The sequence below is a fragment of the Leuciscus leuciscus genome (genome assembly GCF_965113295.1).
Source record: "Leuciscus leuciscus genome assembly, chromosome: 4".
Classification (NCBI taxonomy): Eukaryota; Metazoa; Chordata; class Actinopteri; order Cypriniformes; family Leuciscidae; genus Leuciscus; species Leuciscus leuciscus.
This window is the reverse complement of record NC_138728.1, coordinates 40,358,200-40,381,062: the sequence shown is the minus strand read 5'-3', so window position 1 is coordinate 40,381,062 and position 22,863 is coordinate 40,358,200. Positions and strand designations below refer to the sequence as shown.

The window sequence follows — 22,863 nt, the reverse complement described above, 5'->3', positions numbered from 1 at the left end:
TTAACATGAAAAACAAAAGGATTATAAATGAATACCTTACTTACATCATATGCTCTTTCCCACGACATAATTCCAAGTCTGACTGACTGAGTGACTGAGGTGAGGAGCACATGGTGTTGAAAACATTTTACTTCAATAGTGACAGTTGTAATAGATAATTGTTGATTGTTGTAGGGGATTTTTTTTTTTTTTACCCTTGTCAAATATGCAGTTTTGTCCATTTTGGAGGGAGCAGGGCAATTGTGTCTAGCAATGCATCAAACAGTTCGTTTTTCAGAAGACTTGCAGTGGCAGTGTTTTACCAGAGATGTTAAAGGCTGCAGTTGGCTTGGAAATGTCAGTATGTCTTTTCTTTCACACAAAAAATGTATGGAGTATGTCTTTTCTTTCTTTCTCTCTGTCTTTCTAACTAAATAATCTTTCTTTCTTTCATTCTAACTCCAAACTAAATTCAAATTTTGACAGTTGGAGAGGCTCATAAACTCCATCAGCTGCCATTCTATGTACTATTTCTAATTCATTGCCTCATTTTCCATTCTATCTAATATTTCTAAACTGAAAACCTTCAAACTTTTAAAACTTCTTCAAACTTTAGTACTAACAAACTATCTTTCTTTCATTCTTACTTTATCTATCTATCTATAAACTACTTTAAACTTCAAGTTTTTAAAACTTTCTTTCTTTCTTTCTTTCTTTCATTCTAACTCTAAACTAAATAAAAAATTTGACAGTTGGAGAGACCCATTAGACTCCATCAGCTGCCATTCTATCGAATATTTCTAATCTATCTATCTATCTATCTATCTAAACAACTTTAAACTTCAAGCTTTTAAAACTTTATTTCTCTTTCTTTCTCTCTCTCTCTCTCTCTCTCTCTCTCTCCAAACTAAATTCAAATTCTAACAGTTGGAGAGGCTCATCAGACTTCCTTAGCTGCCATTCTATGTACTATTTCTAATCCATCGAGACTCATTTTCCATTCTATCTAATATTTCTAATCTATCTATCTCATAACAACCACCCAGAACACTATGGCAACCACCTAGCAACCACCCAGAAAAATAATTTGATAATTTGATCGTTTTTCATGTGACGGCAACAAAATATTTTTAATTGTTATAAAAGGATCGAGAAAGACAAAATCAAGTAATAATGTAATACTTCAAACTACAGTACTTTAAACTTCTCGTCCAAACTTTTCCAAGCCCGCTTAAAGTTTGTCTCGACGAACTTTCGCATCTAGTTTCCTATTATCACTGTAAAGCTGCTTTAAAACAATCCATTTTGTTAAAAGCGCTATATAAATAAAGGTGACTTGTCTTGACTTAACATAACTCTGATTGTATTCGTCTGAAAGAAGAAAGTCATTTACACCTAGGATGGCTTGAGGGTGAGTAAATCATGGGCTAATTTTCATTTTAAGGTAAACTTCTCCTTTAATCTAATTCATAATCAATTATTGATATTAGTTTCAGACTAATTGCTTGTCGTTGGAATCTTATCACACATTGTGTCTATTAGGACACATTTTGTGTGAGTCATTCACCGTTATACAGTGGGGACATGGCGTCACACGCTTTCTATATATCTCAACCCTGGCATGATGTACAAACTTAACTCCTGACTTATTTTCACAAACACAGGATTGCAATGCGCATTTCTGAAAAGACTAAATATTTCATGATACTCAAAGTGAAAACATTCATGATATATTAAAGTCAATATGATACGTTACGATACGTCGCTATTGTGATGTATATCTGAGTGAAACGGCCTCTGGAACAAGAACAAATGTAGGGCGGGACTTAATGTTGTCCATGGGGAATTTATTGGATGGTTGTGGTTTGCTATTGGTGGATCTCATGTGAGTGACAGATAGCCCCACCCTCACACCAGTAAACACGTCATCAGAGAACTTCAAATAAAAACAAGATTTGGCAATTTTGATTTCATGGTGACTTTAAGGAACTGGACACAGTTTTCAGTCCTGCAGTACTAGTGTAGTATTTAGGATACAGAATTTCTGAACTTTTAAGGGTGTTGCTTGGCTTCTCTGTAACTTATATTCTTTGAGTGTGTTTATGAGATTGATTAAACACAATGTCTATGGGAACCCACATGAAAACTAAACATTTAGCAGCAATGAGGCTCTTCAGGACCAGGAATGAGGAGAAATATTATTTATTTACTGCAGTTATTAATGGTGTTGTCCTGATTCTCTGTAAGTTATATTCTTTGAGTGTGTGTCTGAGACTGACATCTAGTGGACGTTTTATGATCTGTGACTTTCCAGACTTTCAGAAATTTGCACACGTCACTAAAACACAGAACCAGGAAACAGGAATCACATGCGTTCAGGGAAACTGAAACTGAAGTGTAGTTGAGCTGTTGTGTGTTTGTGTCTCTGTATTCATGCAGTAAAATGGCCGAAGCCAGAATTACTCAGGATGAGTTCATGTGTTCAGTGTGTCTGGATCTCCTGAAGGATCCAGTGGCCATTCCCTGTGGACACAGTTACTGTAAGATCTGTATTACAGACTGCTGGGATCAGGAAGATGAGAAGAGAGTCTACAGCTGTCCTCAGTGCAGACAGACCTTCAGGCCAAGACCTGCTTTAGCTAAAAACACCATTCTGGCTGAAATGGTGGAGAAACTGAAGAAGACTAAACTTGCTGCTGACTGTTACACTGGAGCTGGAGATGTGCAGTGTGACGTCTGTACTGGAATAAAACACAGAGCCGTCAAGTCCTGTCTGGTGTGTCTGAACTCTTACTGTCAGAATCACCTTGAACAACATGAGAGTTTCTTTAAAGGAAAGAGACACAATCTGACTGATACCACTGGACGCCTGCGGGAGATGATCTGCCAGAAACACGACAAGCTCCTCGAGGGTTTCTGCCGCACTGATCAGAAGTGTATGTGTGTGCTGTGTATGGATGAACATACAAACCACGACACTGTACCAGCGGCAGCACAGAGGACAGAGAAACAGGTATGAACTTAAAGAGACGCTCATTTACAGGTTCATAATGTTGTTTATGGGATCTACTAGAATACGTTTTCATAATTTAATGTCTACTTTTTCTTTAAAACTCGCCTACTGAAAATCGCAGTCTTCTCTGATTGGTCAGCCAGTCCCAGTCTGTTGTGATTGGTCTACTGCTTAGAGTGTGTGTCGGAAATGTAACACGACTTACCGTAAACTACGAGAATCAGCTGCGGAGACGCTGCAAACACTACTGTAACTACACTAACTGTAGCTTCAGTTTTTCGGTAACACTTTATAATAACTGCACGCTATTAATCATTAGTTAAGCATTAGTAAATAAGCATTTATAAATACGGCTATAAATAAGCAGTTTATAAATACGGCTATAAATGCTTTATTCTTGATTTATAAGCATATCTATAATGTGTTTAATAATTGTATTTTCATAATTTATTAATGATAAATTTTTCATTTTTAAATGAAGTATTGCATTATTTACAAACCAGTTATTTAGGTGTTGTCATTAATTCATAAGATCACTTAGAAAGTGTAAGTAAATGTTGTAGATTCAGGTAGTTATAAAGCATTTAGTAGTGGTCAGTTAACTATTTTTGTGAGCTCATCTAATGTGAGGACTAGTTATGCCTTGTAAAGCATTTATAAAGGAGATTTAAAGGCTCATTGATCTTCTAAACAGAAAAAGGAAACAAACACAACACAGTGATACAGAACATACAAATATTTAACAGCCTTTAAATCTCCTTTATAAATGTTTTTCCTGATCAAATCTACTCAACTTAAACCAGTAGTTCACCCAAAAAATTAACAGTCATCATTTACTGGTATGACTTTATTTTTTCTAAGGAACACAAAATAAGGTAAGGAATGTTTCATCTGTCCGTATATTGAAAGTCAATAGGTTCCAAAAGTTTCAATCATCAAAAAGGACATTAAAGTGGTTTGTGGTCCACGGTTTGTGGACCTTTCCAATACCGTCCCCCCTCTAGTGAGCTAGTGAGGTTTGATGTTATTGACGTGTCATCATATTTAATTTGGGCTTTAGAAACAGCGACATTCTTTAGAATATCTTCTCTTGTGTTCTGCAAGAGAAGTTTGGAAAGACATGAGGATCAGTAAACAATGAAAGAATTTACATTTCTGAGTAAACTATCCCTATAAAACTAGGCAATGATGAAATAATACTGGCACTTATGAATGAACCTATAATTTTATCATGCAAGATCTTTAACACCACAATCTCACCACTTCACTGATACTGGATTGATATCTGTTTACTTGATTTCTGTGATGTTTCTCCTGTCATTGGTTTGTCCTTTAGCACCAGTGGTCGTTCCAGCAGAGGATCCAGCAGAGAGAGAAAGATCTTCAGCAGCTGAGAGAGGCTGTGGTGTCACATAAGGTGAGTCTGGAGAAGAAGAGAAGTTTGAGAAGTGTCTGTCAGGACTCACTGAAGCTCACTGTGTGATTGTGATGTGTGTCCTAACAGCGCTCTGCACAGACAGCAGTGGAGGACAGTGAGAGGATCTTCACTGAGCTCATCCGCTCCATTGAGAGAAGCCGCTCTGAGGTGACACAGTGGATCAGAGATCAGGAAAAGACTGCAGTGAGTCGAGCTGAAGGACGACTGGAGCGACTGGAGCAGGAGATCAATGATCTGAGGAGGAGAGACGCTGAACTGGAGCAGCTTTCACAGACACAGGATCACATCCATTTCCTACAGGTAACAGAGATCTAGAAGAACAGGGTCATAGTGGACTTGAGCAAGAGACTCACAGAGAAACATTTCATGAGAGCAGAATGAGCCGTTGACTGAAGTGTTGATCTGTGTGTTCGGTTGTTATATAATCATCAGACAGACTCATCTGATCTTCTTCTTTTGAAAGAGATGCACTTACAGTTCAGCTCTGGAAATCTCTTAGAAAAACTCTTTTTTTTCTGAAAGATATATTCAGCTTCCAGACACCAAGAGTTCACACACATTTGAACTTTTTTTCTGACATCATGGTGAAATCAGTGGACTAGTGATGGTAGCAAGTTTAGTAATGTTCACCAAAGTTGCATCAGATGATCTTCAAACTTGACACAATTGACAGTATTTTCATAATTGTTTGCCTTTAACACATGAAATTAACTTGACAGTGAAGTCCTCAAGCAGGAACTGAGGCTGTATATTAGCAATGCTTCAGCGTATTTAAAACCACAAAACCTGACCTTTGGATCGTGTCCTTGTGAATTTCAGAGCCACTAACTGCTCAAAAGTTATAAATAATGTTCAATCTACTCAACTCTGCCATGTGACGGCATTGATGCACTTGATCTGTTACATTTATGTTATTGCCAGATGTTTGATCATCCAAGAGTTTTCCTAAAACGTTCACATATGTGACCCTGGATCACAAAACCAGTCTTATGTTGCACGGATATATTTGTGGCAATAGCCAACAAAACATTGTATGGGTCAAAATTATAGATTTTACTTTTATGCCAAAAATCATTAGGATATTAAGTAAAGATCATGTTCCATGAAGATAGTTTGTAAATTTCCCACCTTAAATATATAAAACATTGATTTTTGTGAGTGGATGAACAAATGAACAACTTTAAAGGCGATTTTCTCAATGTTTCGATTTTTCTGTACCCTCAGATTCCAGATTTTCAAATAGTTGTATCTCGCCCAAATATTGTCCTATCCTAACAAACCATATACAGAACAAATGGAAAGATTATGTATTCAGCTTTCAGAGTATGTATAAATCTCAATTTTTAAAACATTACACATAAGACTGGTTTTGTGGTCCAGGGTCACATATAGTGTAAGTGTCAAAAGCAACAAGTTATAGCTGTAACATGATATAATGAATATTAGAAGAATGAAGCTGATGCTGTGAAAGTGCTGGATTGAGGAGAGTTACTAAAGATCAACAAGAGCCGCACAAATCTGACAGTAGTGCAGGTTATTGATGAAGTGTGGAGGTGATGAGATATTTTATTTCTGTTTTCTGTAGAGTTTCCAGTCTCTCTCAGTTCCTCCTGAATCTACAAACGTAAATGACAATCCCTTCAGTTCTCTCTCCTCTTTTGATGGCGTGAGAGAATCTGTCCGTCAGCTGAAAGACAAACTGGAGGATTTCTGCAAAGAGGAGCTGAAGAAGATCTCTGACAGAGGTAAAGTCCAGGAGCTTCCGCTCTCAGAAATTATCCTCCATCATCTCATAATCATGTAGAAGATCATATTAGAAATGTCTTAGGAACGGATACAGGGATCATTTTCTCTTGACATGATAATCACACTCTTCATGTCTGTTGATTTCCACAGTCACTTTCACCAACATTGTTCCCAGAACCAGGAACGACTTTCTACAATGTAAGTCAAAGCCTACAAATGTCACTAAGAAAACAAGCAGAAAACCTCTGAGCATCCGCACGTCCAGTGTCATTGATTATAATGGAGACTGTGTGCTTTTACTGTCGGTGATTTGGCGTCCAGTGTAGACAGTGTGCGACCTGCCAGTTTACACCAATGTGGCCAGATTATAATAGTCAATAGAATGTCTGTGGTGCCCCAACGACCTCCTAAGAGGGGTTTATGGGACATAATGATAATGATGATGATGATGACATGATGGCCAGAATAGATGGTGTCTCACTTCCATAGCAAAGACTATTTACTTCAGTGTTACTTTCAGCTTTCTGTAGCGTAGCTGCCAAACTTCCTGTGAAAACAACTTCTGCGTTTAGCATTCAGAAACTTTGATATGTTTTTTTTTTCTTGTTCTTGTTTACCATTGGAAAGATTAATATAAATGCTTCTTGTTTGCTGATTGGCTGCAATGTGAGATAATCTACATCATTAAGATTTCAGTGCCAAATTTCTAAAATGTTTATTAACACTCATATAAATATCATTTCTATTCACATGGCTTTTTTTATCCTTGAAATAAATCAAATGATCCTTTATCCTAAAAATAAATCAACAATGAAAGTAAAGGCGGTAGCCCCTCACTGACAACTGCCGCCACATATAAACAAAAGATAACATAAAAGTCCAGGCCTGGTCCTCTCTCGCCCTTTACTAGCTATGTTTCCATCAACACGTTTTTATCCGAATTATGTGATATCGAATGAAAAATGCCTTATGGAAACAGTAAAATTCGATTGAATTTCTTGAATATCGACTAAAATGAAATACGGTCGGTCTCATCGGATTTTATCTTGATCGATGTACGGTTTATGCGATAAACGCTGATGGAAACGTTATTTGCCGAATAAATAATGGATTGCGATTAAGTTTTAGGTCATTTTATGGGTACAACCCGCAACAAAAGAAGAAGTTTTAGTTAATTTCTGCCCAGTTTGTACCCATTATATACTGTCTGGTTTGCACACATGGCCGGTGTCAACAAAGTGGACAAACGAGGAGACGAGATACTTTTTGAATTTAATTTAACAGAAAAATAAAACGGCTATTATAGCAAAAATCTAAGAAATGCCATAGTAGTCAAATAATGTCGCTATCAGCTGTCACATAAGCACCTAGAGTCCTGCAATGGGTTGGGTACCCGCATAAAAGTGGCTAAAACGGGTGGATTGTGACATTCCTAAAATTCACAGGCGGGGATGCGGGCGGATAATGAACTCCTTGCGGGCGGGTAGCGGATGAAAAATATGTGCAATATTTGTATGTCTAAATTGCCATTACACACTCGCAAATATGTGTTTTGGGCATCCTTAAAAATATTCTTGTTTGCCGTTACCCGACCGATCCTGTCAATTTAGGACCGACCCAATACATTTTTTTCCCCCTTTAGTCCGACCGACTGGCCAGTTGTAAACTTGCGTTAAGATCGACCGAATTTTTTTTTTTTTTACTCTTCAAACAACTAATACAAATGCAATAAAATAATATTAATTATATTTTAGTAGGCCTAAGTATTGTGTAGGCTACGCTCTTTCTTTTAAATAAAAACCCGTCAATCAAGCAAAATAATATTCAATGATTGTAGGGCAGGCTAATAAGCCTATGTGTTGTAGCCCAGTCATTAAAAAACGATTTAGTTTCATATTCATGTTTAAATAAAACTATATATATATATATATATATATATATATATATATATTTGTTTAAAATTGCATGTTGATTATGAAGTGAAAAAAGCATGAATAAGATAAGATGATCCCGAATATCGGGAGACAAATGGAGTGGGCAGACATGATTTTGACCACTTTATTAAGTTTGTTTTTGTAGAAAGACTTTCTTTAAAGTGAATTTCGTTTTGTATTAATTGTATCTTAATTTTAACCAATGTTTAATCAACCATTTTCCTTGGATTTAATAAATAAGAGCTAAATATAGCAGGCAATAATCAGGACACGGAGAGGCGCCCGCGCGTGAACTGGAGGTAGCCTAGGCTACTTGAATGGCCCAAAACAAAGCGCACTTTTGCGCTCATTAGCCCATTCATGAGGCTATTGTGATGTTGAGAGAGGTGCGAGATAAAAAATAAAGCACTTTAAATGGAATGATTTTAGCTTGTGTGCGATTTATCGCGGGCACGGGTCTCCAAAAATTGACCCGTGCAGGACTCTGCACTATTACAACTTGTGCAATATTGAACATTTGTTGGTAGATGGCGCGATCCATTTTGTCTAGCAAAACTTTGTTCACAAATGTTTGCTTGAATGTTGTGCGATTCAATGCGAAAATGAATGGAAACACCTTAAAATGTCTCAAATCAATTCAATATACCAATTTGATCGCAAAACAGCATGTGACGTCATTACGCACAGGTTTTTATTCGCTTTAAAGCCGTTTGATGGAAACACACTTTCACGAGCTTTATTCGCATGATTTTTTTTTACCGAACTTCAGATAATTCGATTGACAAGTTGATGGAAACATAGCTACTGTCGTCGCTCCTCATTTTATCCTTCCTTCCGAAGCTCCTCAGTGAGATACGATAAGCTCATCACACCACTCTCACGGCCCTCGGCCTCGTCCTGCTCGCCACAATGTATTATAAATAAAAATATATAATACACATCATCAATCAAAAGTTTGGGGTCAGTAAGGTTGTCAGAAGCGTCTGTGTGTCTCAAAATGAGGGTATGGCAATAAGGATACTGGCAAAGCTCAAACACTCAAACATTTTTTTCTTTTCCAATGTGTACAGTGCCAAAGGTGAAAAGAAATCAATATTTACAAAGGAACAAATAACGATACACTAACAAGGTGGGAAGGAAATAAATAAATAAAACAAAACGCAACTAAGTTGTACCAACTAAATTAACTATCAAAAGAAAATGTAGAAAAGAAAAGTCTTCAGCATTAAAACGCCCTCACTAAACTATGCTGACTAATCAGATTAACAAAACATACAGGGGGTGGCACTCTCTCCTAAATCTACTGTGTTTAAAACAACAGGACGTCCTGGGTGCACAATGTATGTCATGTGACTGACTTGCCTGCTCCCTCCTTCCCAGCCTCACACGCAACATGGCAACTTGAGAAGACAGAACAGTGCAAATGCAACTATACACTTTACAACCACAATCCTAACAAAGAAGGTTTCAGTCAAATATCGAACATACAGTATACAAGACTCTAATAACAATAGGCGCGTTTCTATTACAGATTTGCGCAAAAATTTAGTAAATTTTTTTAAAATTTAGACAAAAAAATATTGCGAAATGGCGGCGTTTTCATTAACCAATGTTATGCGACTAAAACGTCATTTTTTCCTCTTCTGATAAGTCATTCCAAAAATCATGGCGACGGATGTTAGTAGGTTTATGTATATCCCAGCCACTGAACTGGCCATTATTATTAATCGAAGGAGACGTGTGTTATCCAAGCATTAATGGTAAGGAAAGACCCTGACACTCGTGAGCGGCACATATGAGGTGTTTCTGGGTGTTTCTCCCTCATATCTGCTTCGAGGTCTTGATTGTGGCATTTCTTTGAGGTTTAGAATCCATTATTCCTGTAATTCGTTTGTCTTTTATGAAATTAATAAAGAACTCTGTCTCGTATTCTGTCCAAACATATCGCGTAATTTACGTCAGGTGACTGTAAATGCGCAAAAACTGTTTCCATTGCAGTTTTGCTAAATATTTCTTTTTCGAATTGCCTGAAAAACCACCTCATGCAAGTGTAAAAAAAAAATTGCGACAAATGGGAGTTTTTGCAAAATTGACGTGTTTCCATTGGCCGTATCTTTAATTTGCAATTTCAATTTGCGCAGTTTGAAGGGTAATGGAAACGCGGCTAGTGATAATCACAAAACAGAGCAACAAGCAGCAGCAATCGAGCAAACAGCAGAGTGAGCAAACAGCTGGCGACACAGAGGAGATGCGGGTGTTTAAACAGGGTGACATGAGGAGACTGGCAGAGTGAACTTGGGCATCATCTTCCCTGGTGAAAAATGACAGGGTGTGGCTCCAATGAAACCTGAAACACACAAAACAGCCTAACCACACACATACACATATACAACAAGCATTCCTCCGTATAGCGTACGTAACAAAGGTTTTTGATGTTTGTGAAAGAAGTCTCTTCTGCTCACCAAGGCTGCATTTATTTGATCCAAAACATGTCTTGATGGATGATGATAATGATGGTTTGCACAGAATATCAGACAGATGATTCATAATTCCTGATTCTGATGTGTTTTCTCTCCATTAGATTCCCATCAGTTCACTCTGGATCTGAACACAGTGAATAAACGCCTCTGCCTGTCTGAGAGGAACAGAGTGATTACTAACACTTACCCAAAGCTTCAGTCGTATCCTGATCATCCAGGCAGATTTAATGATGTGCCTCAGGTGTTGTGTAGAGAGAGAGTGTGTGGACGCTGCTACTGGGAGATTGAGTGGAGTGGAGAATATGTGTGTATATCAGTGTCATATAAGAGCATCAGCAGGAAGGGGGACAGTGATGAGTGTGTGTTTGGACGTAATGATCAGTCCTGGAGTTTGTTCTGCACTCCCTCCAGATACTCATTCATACACAATAACATAAAGACTGAACTCCCTGTAAAGCCCATCATCAGTAGAATAGGAGTGTGGAGAATAGGAGTGTATGTGGATCACAGTGCAGGAATTCTGGCCTTCTACAGCGTCTCTGACACACTGAGCCTAATACACACAGTCCAGACCACATTCACTCATACACTATATCCTGGGTTTTGGATTGATCCTGGGTTTTGGGATGATTTTGCATCATCAGTGAAACTGTGTTGATAGGGTTGCCACCTTCAGGGCAAAATAAGGGACAACTATCTTTTCGGCAAACTGTGCAGTTCGCCTTAAGCCCTATTCGCACTGGATTAGTATTATCTGGGGACCTTGTGTGATTTAGAAATGACCCCCCCACATCTGAATTTTGTGTTATCGCACGGGATAAGCGAAGCCTGTGATTTTACTCAAATTTACTGACTTATCTCCCGGATATGATGTAAATAGGCTATTGCTTGGAAATGTCTTGTTATTATGGGTCTAACTGTATGAAATATTATAAACAGAAGAATGTTCTTTACCACATGCTGCTATACATGTCATCCATCTCCATCTAATCATTCTTTTTGTTTTCGCTCTTCTGATTTTAATTTTTTATTATACCTTTATTTAACCAGGGAAGAAAATCACATTGAGATACTCATTTACAAGTGAGCCCTGGCCAAGGTAGGAGCACACAGTAAACATAATAAAAACAGACTAAGTAAAATTAAGTACATAAAACAACACACACACACACACACACACACACACACACACACACACACACACACACACACACACACACACACACACACACACACACACACACACACACACACACTCACAACCACACACATACACACTCACACACACAACAATAAAACAAAATTGAAAGTTAAGAACAGGTGCAGACAGTTTGGAATGTTTGATTGAGATATAACTTAAACTTATTGATTGAAATAAATACAGTAAGTTTCAATGATCTTTGAATCTCATTCCAAGTATGAGTTTAATAATTTGTACGAGTTATAAATCTTAGAGCAGAGTTATAAACATTGTCTAATGATTGTAAAAGAGCCTTAGTGGTATTTCTATAAAAAACATCTCCATAATCTAAGACAGGTAAGAAGGTAGCTTCCACCAACTTTCTATTGGCTGACTGTGAAAAACAGGTACTATTCCGAAAATAAAACCCCAGCTGTAACCTTCACTTAATAGCAATTGTTTAACATGTAACTTGAATGATAAGTCCTCCTCCAACACAAAGCCTAGGTATATGTAGGAGGAGACCAGTTCTACAGATTTACCCTGCAGAGTGTAAAGAGGTGGTGGAAAAGATTCACACTTATGTTTCCTAAAAAAAGACCATGCATTTTGTTTTCTTATCATTCAGAACTAGTTTTAAAGAAAGGAGGTTGCGCTGAACTATTACAAATGCTTCCTGCAACTTTGAAATGCAACTATCAATGGAGGATGCAAAACAATAAATGATGGTGTCATCTGCATATAAATGAATACTTGCATCTGATAGGTTATCACCAAGATTGTTAATATATAGTGTAAATAACAGGGGACCCAAAATGGACCCCTGTGGCACACCAGATTCAATACTGAGCCTATCAGAAAGAGACCCCTTGATTTGCACCCTTTGGCACCTATTCTTTAAGTAGTTCCTAATCCAACCTAATGCGGTTTCAGAAAGACCAATACTGTGTAGACGCGATAGAAGAATACCATGAGTGACAATATCAAAAGCTTTAGTCAAATCAATAAACACTGCAACACATGATCTTCCATTATCTAGGGCGCAGGTAATGTCATTTATAACTTTCATAGTGGCAGTTACCGTACTATGATTCTTTCTGAAACCGGACTGAAACCTAGACAAAATGCTGTTACTAACCAAAAATTCCTTTAGCTGTTCGCTGACAATAGATTCTAAAATTTTGGCTATAACTGATAGCTTAGAAATCGGTCTGTAATTATTTAAATTGGTTGGATCACCACCTTTCAACAGGGGTACAACCAGAGCAGATTTCCAGACATCAGGGACAACATTCTGTTCTAATGATAAATTGAAAATATAAGCTAGTGGGCCAGCAATGATCTCAGCAGCTACTTTCAAAAAATATGGCTCAACTTCATCAGGCCCTGCAGACTTCTTAATGTCCAGGTTTTTTAAGGCCTTTAAAACTTCACTTCTTAAGATTGGAGAAAAGCTAAAAGTAGGGCTATCTTCTCTCAGAAGAGGAGATGGATTTGGTATATCACTCACTGAAATTTTGTTAAAAATAGAACCTGAAGAAATGAAATGCTTATTAAAGCTATTTACCATATCAGTCCTGTTAGTAATAAAACTATCTTTTACTAAAATTTGATCAGGAAAATCATTAGATAACGTGGAGGGAGAAAGTGATATCATGGTTTTCCAAAATTGAATAGGATTATTTAGATTTTGTGAGGTTTCATTTAGATAATATTCAGATTTTGATCTGCGTATAAGAGCTGTACATTGTTTCTCAATATTCTAAATGCTACCCAATCTCTTTCTGTATCCGATTTCCTCGCTGTGGCCCAAGCCAAGTTTCTTTCATGAAGGAGTTCAGATAATTAATTTGAGAACCATGGATTATCATGGCCTTTTACTCTGAATATCCTAACAGGTGCATGCCTATTCACAATCTTCAAAAATAAAGTGTGAAAATACTGCCATGCAGTGGTCACATCAGGTATTAAAAACAATCTATCCCAGTCAGATGCAAACAACTCATGCAGAAACCCTTGAGTATCAAACAATTTAAAGCTCCTTTTTGTAATAATTCTAGGTTTTACTTTAGGAATTTTACAATTCCTTATAGCAACTACAGTACAATGATCACTGACATCATCAGGAAAAAAAACCTGTATAGGTGTATTTATGGGGTTTATTTGTTAGTATAATATCTATTAGAGTGGACTTGCTTGGGTTCTTATGATTAGGTCGTGTAGGTGATTCAATAAGTTGAGTAAGATTCATAGAGTCACAATATGCTTTGAACTGATCTGAGTTTGATGTCAACCAATTCCAATTCAAATCACCCAATAATACAAGATCTTTAGAAAGCAGGTCAATTAAAACAGCTGACAGTGAGGTGAGAGCATCACTGATAGCTGCAGGTGGTCTATAGCAGCCAACTATACATAAATGACAATCCTTTCCATATTCCAGGTCGATAGCCAGAAACTCAAACTTTTTAGGGAGAGAAACTGATTTAAGAACAGTTGCATGAAAATTTGATTTAATATACATTGCAACCCCACCCCCCTTACTTTTACGATCAGCTCGAAACACATTATACCCTTCTAATGCAATGCCGTGGCTTGAGATAGATTTTTTAAGCCAGGTCTCAGAGATAACCAAAATATCTGCTTTGGTCGTCTTGGCCCATATTTGTACTTGGTCTAATTTTGGCAGCAGGCTACGAACATTTAAGTGTACCTTGCCAAGGCCTGATCTATTTGAGAAATCCAAAGGAGTTGAAACAATTCCAACTGGACCAGGATTTGGATTAATACCGGCCAATAAGAGCAACAACATTATCAGATATCGCTGCCTTAGATTTTTTGATGGAGGGCTACAATGTTCATTTCGAGAGTCCAATAGAGAGTTCGACAAGAAAAGAGGGTTCTTAGCAATGAGAATAAAGATGAGTGAGTTCTTTGTCCCTGTATCCATTAACACGAAATTACTAACAGCCCGAAATATGAAGATAGTATCCGTACGTTTTGATGGGAGATGCATGTGGAGACGCGACAAATGAATCGCTTTGTCTTCCGTCTTCCTTGGTATGTCCCATAGTCCCAGCATGGAGATTACCGCACAGAAAAGCAGCACCTTCATGATACCAGCGTTCAAGGGCGTAGGTTTGGCCTCAGCTTTGGTGGGGACATCCCCCTCCCCCTGGAATGAGTTTTCTATACGTAATTAAATAATGAACAAATGAATAAAATACACACGTATCATAGTATGCATTCAACACAACAAATCCATTATTATTATCTATTATTATTATCCATGATTACAGTATTCCATTAATACTAAAATTGTATCTACTATTCTATATCAAATTCTATTGATATATTCTATTCTTAAATATTAAATTCTTAGGCTACACTCACTCACAAATACATTACATAAATAGAATGTAGAAACGAAAAATGTCTCAGATCCACTGTTTATGTTGACTGCAAGATTCTAAGTTAAGGTCAGCTAATTAACATTCAGTGACTTGCTAACGCAGCATTCTATCATGATAGCGTGACTTCTATGAGTCTATCAGTGCTGCACAGCCTAATCAATACTCTTAACCTTAGTTGAAAGATTGCTGCTGCTAGGTTTAACTGTAACAACATGGTAACACATACTATCACCAATCAATACTATTTTCCACAGTAGAATCTGCATTTGAAAGCCTGGTCAGTCACTACTACTGCTAGTTTATTTGTGTGGCTAGTTATTTTGCCTACTTACACTCTGCTTTATGAAAAAGCTTCGTATGTCCCCTTTCTTCTTCTTGGGTGGCATAGCTGATCTATCTACAAAGTACAAAAAGTGGCAAAAAACGGAATATTAAAATGTTTTACTCTGGCCTTTGTATATGGCAGAGAGACAGCCCTGGTAACTTACCGTCGGCGTCGTCGACGCGCGCGCGCACACACACACACACACACACCACCCGCTCGCTGCCAGTGCAAGCACAAAAGTAGTCCCGGCCCGCGCGTGTAGCCTGTCAGATACACCGCCGCCAATCAAATTACGGCGTTTCTTGTACTGTCGTTGTTTTGGCCGTTGGAATCGATCCAAATAGCAGCGCAAAGATCCAAATAGCAGTTCAAAGGAGCTTGCTAAATATTGGTGGGGACAAATTTGTCATCTCAAAATATTGATTGGGACTAGTACCTAGCGTCCCCCCCTAAACCTACGCCCATGCCAGCGTTGAAGTGAAAATCGCACAGACAAGCTCCGAGACAAGCTCGCACAGACAGCTCCACGACCCCGACGGAAGAGCAGACAGCAGAGCGATAGTATGGAAGAAATAGGCCTCGTTTACGGGAGAACAACAGCTGGAGAGTTCAGACAAGGCGAGAAAATATCACCGACCTTACCTGCAAGTATCCCCACCGCCACGATGATCTGTAAGCTCCAGTTAGTTTAGTATCCGGGGGGTTCTTCAAGGAACAGCTGTGACTTTCCGATCGCCGTTGTTAACGCAAACGCTTTCCAAAGCGAAAACATAGTGATGGATGGCGACCCGGGGTAGTGCAACAGGCAAGCACGCTTCACCCAACGCAAAACAGGTTGTAGATAACTAAAAGTCCGTTAAAACAGGTCTGACTTTAATCCAGACTCAATGCAAGATAGAGCCCGATTTTAAAACGCCTTCTTGAAATAAAACACGCAACATTTAAACGTACGGGAGAAGACTGCAGATCAAACAAGACAAACACACTGCTGCCATCTTGGAATGTTCTTGGATGGTTTTCAGCTTTCTCTTTCTGCAAATTGTATAGTTGTATGGTGTATAGCGATATGACCCAGCACCCAAAATACTATCAAAACACTCCAACGCAGCCTCCATTCTTCACGAAAGATGGATAAAAGGCGCACAGGAAACAAAAACCTTGAAAAAAAATGATATACGACCCCGCCAAATCACAGAGATGCCGATTCGCACAGGACTAATATTATCACAGAACCTCTGTGTTCGGCGAAATATGGTAGGTCATTTGCGGGGGAATTTTTACTTTACAAATTACAGATAAGGCCGATCCGCACGGGATTAAGATCACAGACAACCTCCGCAATTATTACAAATGACTAGAGGTCACCAGGTAATACTAATCCAGTGCGAATAGGGCTATAGTTATTTGACATTGACAGACCCATTCACATTCACTCACACACTCTATCCTGCATTTTATGTTAGTTGTAAATCATCAGTGAAACTGTGTTGATGAATCAGAACAGACTGTAGAGAGATTCTACCCATAATGCTTTGAGCTGCATGATAAATCAGTAACAGTGAGGTGTAATAGAGTCTCTTATTTTCTCCTCATTACATTAATTCTACAGCTGAACTTCTGTCAGTGAAATAACGTCAGAATAAATGTGTGTAATGAATCCTCATAAAGACAGGAAGATCAGTGTATGTCTGTGAGTCACAATGAGTGACGGTGTGTATCTGTGCTTTTCTCAAGCTCTATTTGTGTTGATGGAAATCAGTCATTCAGTTCTTATTCTAGTGTCACATAAATCATTTATATTATTACTATCAAAATTATCTTTCAATAAAATGTATCATTTTATTAAAAATTGTATTGATAATTGTAAAATTATTAATAAATGTAAAATATATAAACCCATACTGTAAACACTTGATCAGTGAAAGTATGAGCATAATTATTCTAATCTAATCCAGTTTACTGTAAATAAACCTCCTCCTGAACAGAACTAAAATTGCTCCGACAACTCTGAGAAAAGATAAGAGAGTCAGGGCCTCGGTTTAACGCTTCATCCGAAGGACGCTGTTCTTTGACAGTATAGTGTCCCCATCATTATACTGCCCTACAAAGGCTAAGAGCAGTATCTCCAGTTTTTCAAAAAAGAATTTTTTTGCACAAATAAAAAGTGCAGGATCTGCTCTTCAATCTGTTAAAATTTCATATGGCTACCTAATAAATTTCTTATATAAATTTACATTTTTAGTTGCAGTATTGTATAGAAAACTAGAGTGAAACCAAGGCAGAATGCAGTATCTGCCCGTACTGCAGTCTGCCTTGGTTTCACTATGATACTGCAGTTTGCCTTTGTTGCAACTAAGTGGTTAGCAACACTGTTACAGTTATGTATGCTATAAAACCTCTCTCAGAGAAGAAAGGAACTGTCAAAATGTCTTCACTTTTACGTGGAAAAATGCTGGTGAAACTTGCCTTAAACAACAAGGAACCAAAAATTGGTAAGTTTTAAACCTCTTAACCCTTTTTTTGTCAATTTTGTCTGTTTATCTCTTTCTAGCTAGCATTAGCTTTTTTACAGCATTGGGATAGCAACGATGCCTTGAGGAATACCTTAGAGAAATTACCTTAAAGGTCAAAATTAATGTGTAATACTGACAGCTAGTGTTTAAAATAGTTACTGCAGTACAAATTCAAAATACTGGAGAGAGCCGTCTCCCCCGCTCCCTCCTCCCCAGACTCACGGGGTTCACCAGAAGTTCACGGTTGAGACCGCAGCAGCATCCATAACAATGTTGCTAGACGATAGTCTCACATAGCCAGACATTACTTCGCTGCACAGTGGAGCTGCTAACGTTCTGATGCTGGCTATATTAACAGTCATAAAAGCCCAACTGTTACCCAACTGACAGACACACTTCCTCGGCTTAGAATTACAATAGGAACCGCTAAAAATACCACTACTTTGCCGACTGAACACACTTCATTGGCTTAGAATTACGGCAACAATCGCTAAACACACTGCAAACTCACAGTCTTCTCTTCCCGATGTAAAGCCCCCCTCTCATGGCTTAAAATAACTCTGAACTACACTTTGTAAACAAGCTGCTTGCCTGGTAACGTTATCAGGGTTAACGTTAGCATGGCAGCGTTAACCAGGACCAGTCAGGATCACTTTACTGGCTGTGTCTCAATTGTTTTTGCGAGTAACCAACTCGGGTACTCTAGCTATATAATTCAATGTGAGTACACAAATGTTGAAATGACAAAAAATGCCCGTCCCTAGTAGACGTGATAAATTAGCCTGAAGCTAATGCTTGCCTGTTCAGGGGGAAAAAAGCCAACAATGTGCCGTTTTGGGCTCTAAGCTGTCTCCATCTTTCAAATACATCTCCAATATTTACCAGGGGTTTGTCACGTCTCTGGTCACGCAACTGTTAGAAACATGCCGTTTTTATTTTTAGGGCAGGTAGAATCTATCTCCGTTGATCCCGTTTGTTTGGCTGTTGATTTCAAGGCTGTAACGTTACTGATGTTACAGCTGTAGAACGCTGGGTTTACGTTTTTTTTCCCCTGACACCCCATGAAACACGTAGATGAGCGGCCCATTGGTTCTTTTCTTGATTGAAACTGGGCTAGCCCAATCAGATATTTAATGTGAAGTATAGAAATATACTTTTTCAAGTATAGAAATTAGTACAGAACTAATTATGAAAGTTTCCTTTATTTTTCAGTGCATTTGTTTTACAATATATGGCTATTACTATCATGGGATTAATATTATAACTATTATTATGTAGTAGTAATGTAGAAAGACACTGTAACTAAAAGAGTTTTGAATATTTCTTTGTTTAATTTGCACCAGATTGATGAATTTAACATTAAAAAGCACAACATTTTCTAACGGGGGAACATGCCCTCCCAACCCCCCTAGAAGGACAGAGGTCCTGGCTCACCACAGTGATCCAAAAATCCTGTGAGAAACACTGGTATTGCTATGCCAATGCAGCTTACAGGTTTTTTGGGGGGATTTGATTTTTTGCTGCCGCATCCTTCTCACCTTTTTTACCCCTGACCTGTTTTCATGCCTGACAGGTATATCTGGCAACCTGGCCTGGCTGTCAAACTGGGCAGTTGAGAACAACACACAGGCCAAAACATAAACATAAATTCCATCACAGAATGTACATTTCAAAAAGAAAAAATACTAACTAGATGATTAGCATTGTTGTCAGAAAAGATAGTATTTCAGCTTAACATGTTTCCTTAATATCTGATGAGGCATTAGTGTCATTTTTGGATTTATTACAGTATATTAAATACATTAAATATTTGACCTTTTAAGTGTGTTTTTATGTTTAGATTTTTATGTGATTGGACATATTCAAACATTAGTCATAGTTTTGTGAGTTTAGAGAAAAAAAAAATCTAATATGCCATGCATACAGTGTGTGTGTGTGTGTGTGTGTGTGTGTGTGTGTGTGTGTGTGTGTGTGTGTGTGTGTGTGTGTGTGTTAGTGTTGTCACGATACTAGAATTTCTAACTTCGATACGATACCTTGAAAATATCGATATTCGATACCATTTTCGATACCACGGAGAAAAAAACTGCCACAATATTAAGGGGGTATTTTTTTTTACTTAAAGCTAAATATAACAAGTCTAGAACATGACAATGAGGGATATTTTACATGAACAAAAGGTAGTGCACTGGTTCAAAAGCATAAATGCTGGTTAATACATTAACGTTATTTGATGAACAGATTTAAACGCAAACGTGCATCACACGCGAAAACAGTGCTCACTGGATCGACATCAAGTCAAGCACCTTTATTTATATAGTGCTTTTAACAATACAGATTGTGTCAAAGCACTTAACAGTATCAAATTGGAGGATAGCGTGTCAGTAATGTATAATAATAAGATTAAACATTCAATTTTCAGTTAAAGGCATTTCATTATTGAATACAGAGATGTCATTGTCTAGCTCAGTTTAGTTTAATTAGTATCTGTGTAATCAAATGATAATCGCTAATGAAGGCAAATTGCAGAATTAAATAAAAAAATTTTTTTAATAAAGTTAAATAAGCACAAGTCAATTTACATTTGACCACAGTTAAAATATTTACTTGTCTAAGATTCCTCAGTCAGATTATATTAACTTTAAGAATTACGAGACAACACACGAGACAACGAGACAACGAGACAACACACACTCATATCAACAACAATACTAGGCCAACTTGGTTAATGTTTCAGAAATGTTAAAATGAGAAGAGTTACCAACCTCTCGAAATTATTTATATAGATCCGGGTGTCGGTCTTTCAGGTGCTTTGCTGTATTAGGCCCCGATCACACCTAACGCGTTTTTCAGGTTCGAAAACGCGAGGCGCACAGCACTCATCATCACACAGAACGAGCAGTGCGCTGCGTTTGTTATGTTGCTAGGCAACCACTGAAACAGCTGTCCTGTCTGTCAAGTAAACGTCAAATCAGCCTTTTATTTACTTTAATTACTTTCTGTTAACATTGTGGTAGTTACGGTTCGTGAAGTCGTTAAGCTCCTGGTAACCCACGAGTGCACCACAAGTTTATCCTCCATCATCGCACTCTCCGGGCATTCAAGCAACTAGCTTTCATCACTACAGCGGAAGGCCCGCGAGGCGCATAAACAGCACTCAGAACACTCACTGGAAACCAATTGAAAATAGGCGCCTCTCACTGCAAAAAACACGTCAGGTGTGATCGGCCCCATTTACTTCACTTTTGCTATTTAATCAGAGCGAATGAGACGAGTGCGTGTGTGGTGTTTGTCAACGCGCCTTTGGAGAGAAGTGAAAGTGACAGCTCGGCTAGTATCGATACTTCGGGAAATTCGTATTGGTACCGTTCAGATATTTCAGTATCGATATTTATCGAAATATCGATATTTTTGACAACACTAGTCTGGAGTACTACATGCTTCCAAACTGGTGGATATCACGAGCTGGCCTGATGCAGATACATGTGAAGGTTATTAATCAAGCACATTTAACATGATATGTGTTTTACATCTTGAAGTTGAAACTTTTTACTGTTTGTGCAACCTTAAGTTTTCCTTGTGTGTGTCTGCAGATTTTGGAGATGCAGATGTGGAGTGTCTCATAAAGCACTTTGGCCCACTATTGGCCTCCTCTGGGGCCGATTTGGATCTGATTCCAGACCAGTGGACATTCCTCAAGAGCAGTTTGTACCAGCAGCATCCGAACATGGACCAGCTGACCTGGCCAGAGATAAATCAGAGACTTGGAGCTTGTCCTTCAGCTTGTCAATGTTTTACTGTGTATTCCAGCCTCCACAGCAGACTGAGAACGGGGTTTCAATTTAATGAAACAAGTGATGAGTGACTGGAGGTCAGGTCTGAGGTCGGACACACTATCTGACCTGCTCACAGTGCAGCTGTCCAGCCCTGACATTGAAGACTTTGATCCTGACTCAGCCATACATCTGTGGCATCAGGTCAGCGTCAGAGCGAGGAGGCCAGATTTCATGGAAAGACCCAACTTGAAGATGAGAAGGAGACGTCTGAGGAGGAAGATGATGATGACTCTGAAGAAAACTAAAGTGACACTTTAATGCTATGTTACTGAGAGATGAGTCAATATTTTTTTGTTTTGTTCATTAAACATGTAGGCCTACAATTACTGTAGAATATGACCAAACACAATTTTACCATGGTCTCGCAGGATTTTTTCACATCACTTTTTATTTGCCTATAAGCAAATGTATGTATGCAAATATATGCTATGTATGTACATCATTGATAGTACATATAATAATAAAATATGTATTAATTAAAAAGAAAAATAAGGTATAGAAGCAATTCAAAATATGCTAGTGCACTTTCTTTTATAAATCTGAATTCCGGAAAAAGTGGCTGGTAAAAAATATAAGTGGCTGGTAAAATTGGGCATCCACCAGCCACTGTGGCTTTCCCACCCTGATTCAAAGCAGTCAATGTTGTGTGTAATTTCCTTCTTTGTTCTTATTTTTAATAACAAATATTAAATAACCAAAATATCTATTGTGATATATTGTTATTGTTATCGTTATTTGAATTAATGCCTTATCTTGAAATAAGATTTTGGTCAAATATCTCCCACTCCCAAAATGACACATAATATGAACTCTTTTTTATTAAGTCATATACTGTTTTCAATATTTTTTTTACTTGTAAACACCATTTGTAGCTATTTGCATATTAATACTGTAGTATCGGGTATACATTATTTCTGCACACAAACATTACAGTTTTGCCTGTTATATAATATACAGAGAGAGAGAGAGCAGCATGTGAATGGGACTTTTATTTTGGTCTGGTGGT

The 22,863-nt window shown here is 38.0% G+C and overlaps 1 protein-coding gene and 1 long non-coding RNA gene across 2 annotated transcripts; one reads left to right on the top strand and one right to left on the bottom strand.

The window, feature by feature from the left end:
- Positions 1 to 2,326: 2,326 nt before the first annotated feature.
- LOC309497350 (tripartite motif-containing protein 16-like protein) lies at positions 2,327 to 11,546 on the top strand. Its single transcript, XM_082167581.1, has 6 exons — positions 2,327 to 2,992; positions 4,329 to 4,409; positions 4,497 to 4,730; positions 6,016 to 6,175; positions 6,327 to 6,374; positions 10,692 to 11,546. The coding sequence occupies exons 1-6, from the start codon at positions 2,423 to 2,425 to the stop codon at positions 11,246 to 11,248; spliced, it is 1,650 nt and encodes a 549-aa protein (XP_082023707.1). The 5' UTR covers positions 2,327 to 2,422; the 3' UTR covers positions 11,249 to 11,546.
- Positions 11,547 to 11,607: 61 nt separating this feature from the next.
- Positions 11,608 to 14,900, bottom strand: LOC309497493. Its single transcript, XR_014205568.1, has 2 exons — positions 14,265 to 14,900; positions 11,608 to 14,228 (listed from the first exon to the last, which is right to left on the bottom strand). It is a non-coding gene; the product is annotated as an uncharacterized lncRNA (long non-coding RNA).
- Positions 14,901 to 22,863: the final 7,963 nt, after the last annotated feature.

Bases quoted from the DNA above. Each gene is read 5' to 3' on its own strand.
- LOC309497350 (XM_082167581.1), top strand. From the start codon at position 2,423: ATGGCCGAAGCCAGAATTACTCAGGATGAGTTCATGTGTTCAGTGTGT. The intron at 4,410-4,496 runs GTGAGTCTGGAG...GTGTCCTAACAG, and splicing joins AGGCTGTGGTGTCACATAAG to CGCTCTGCACAGACAGCAGT. The intron at 4,731-6,015 runs GTAACAGAGATC...TGTTTTCTGTAG, and splicing joins ATCACATCCATTTCCTACAG to AGTTTCCAGTCTCTCTCAGT.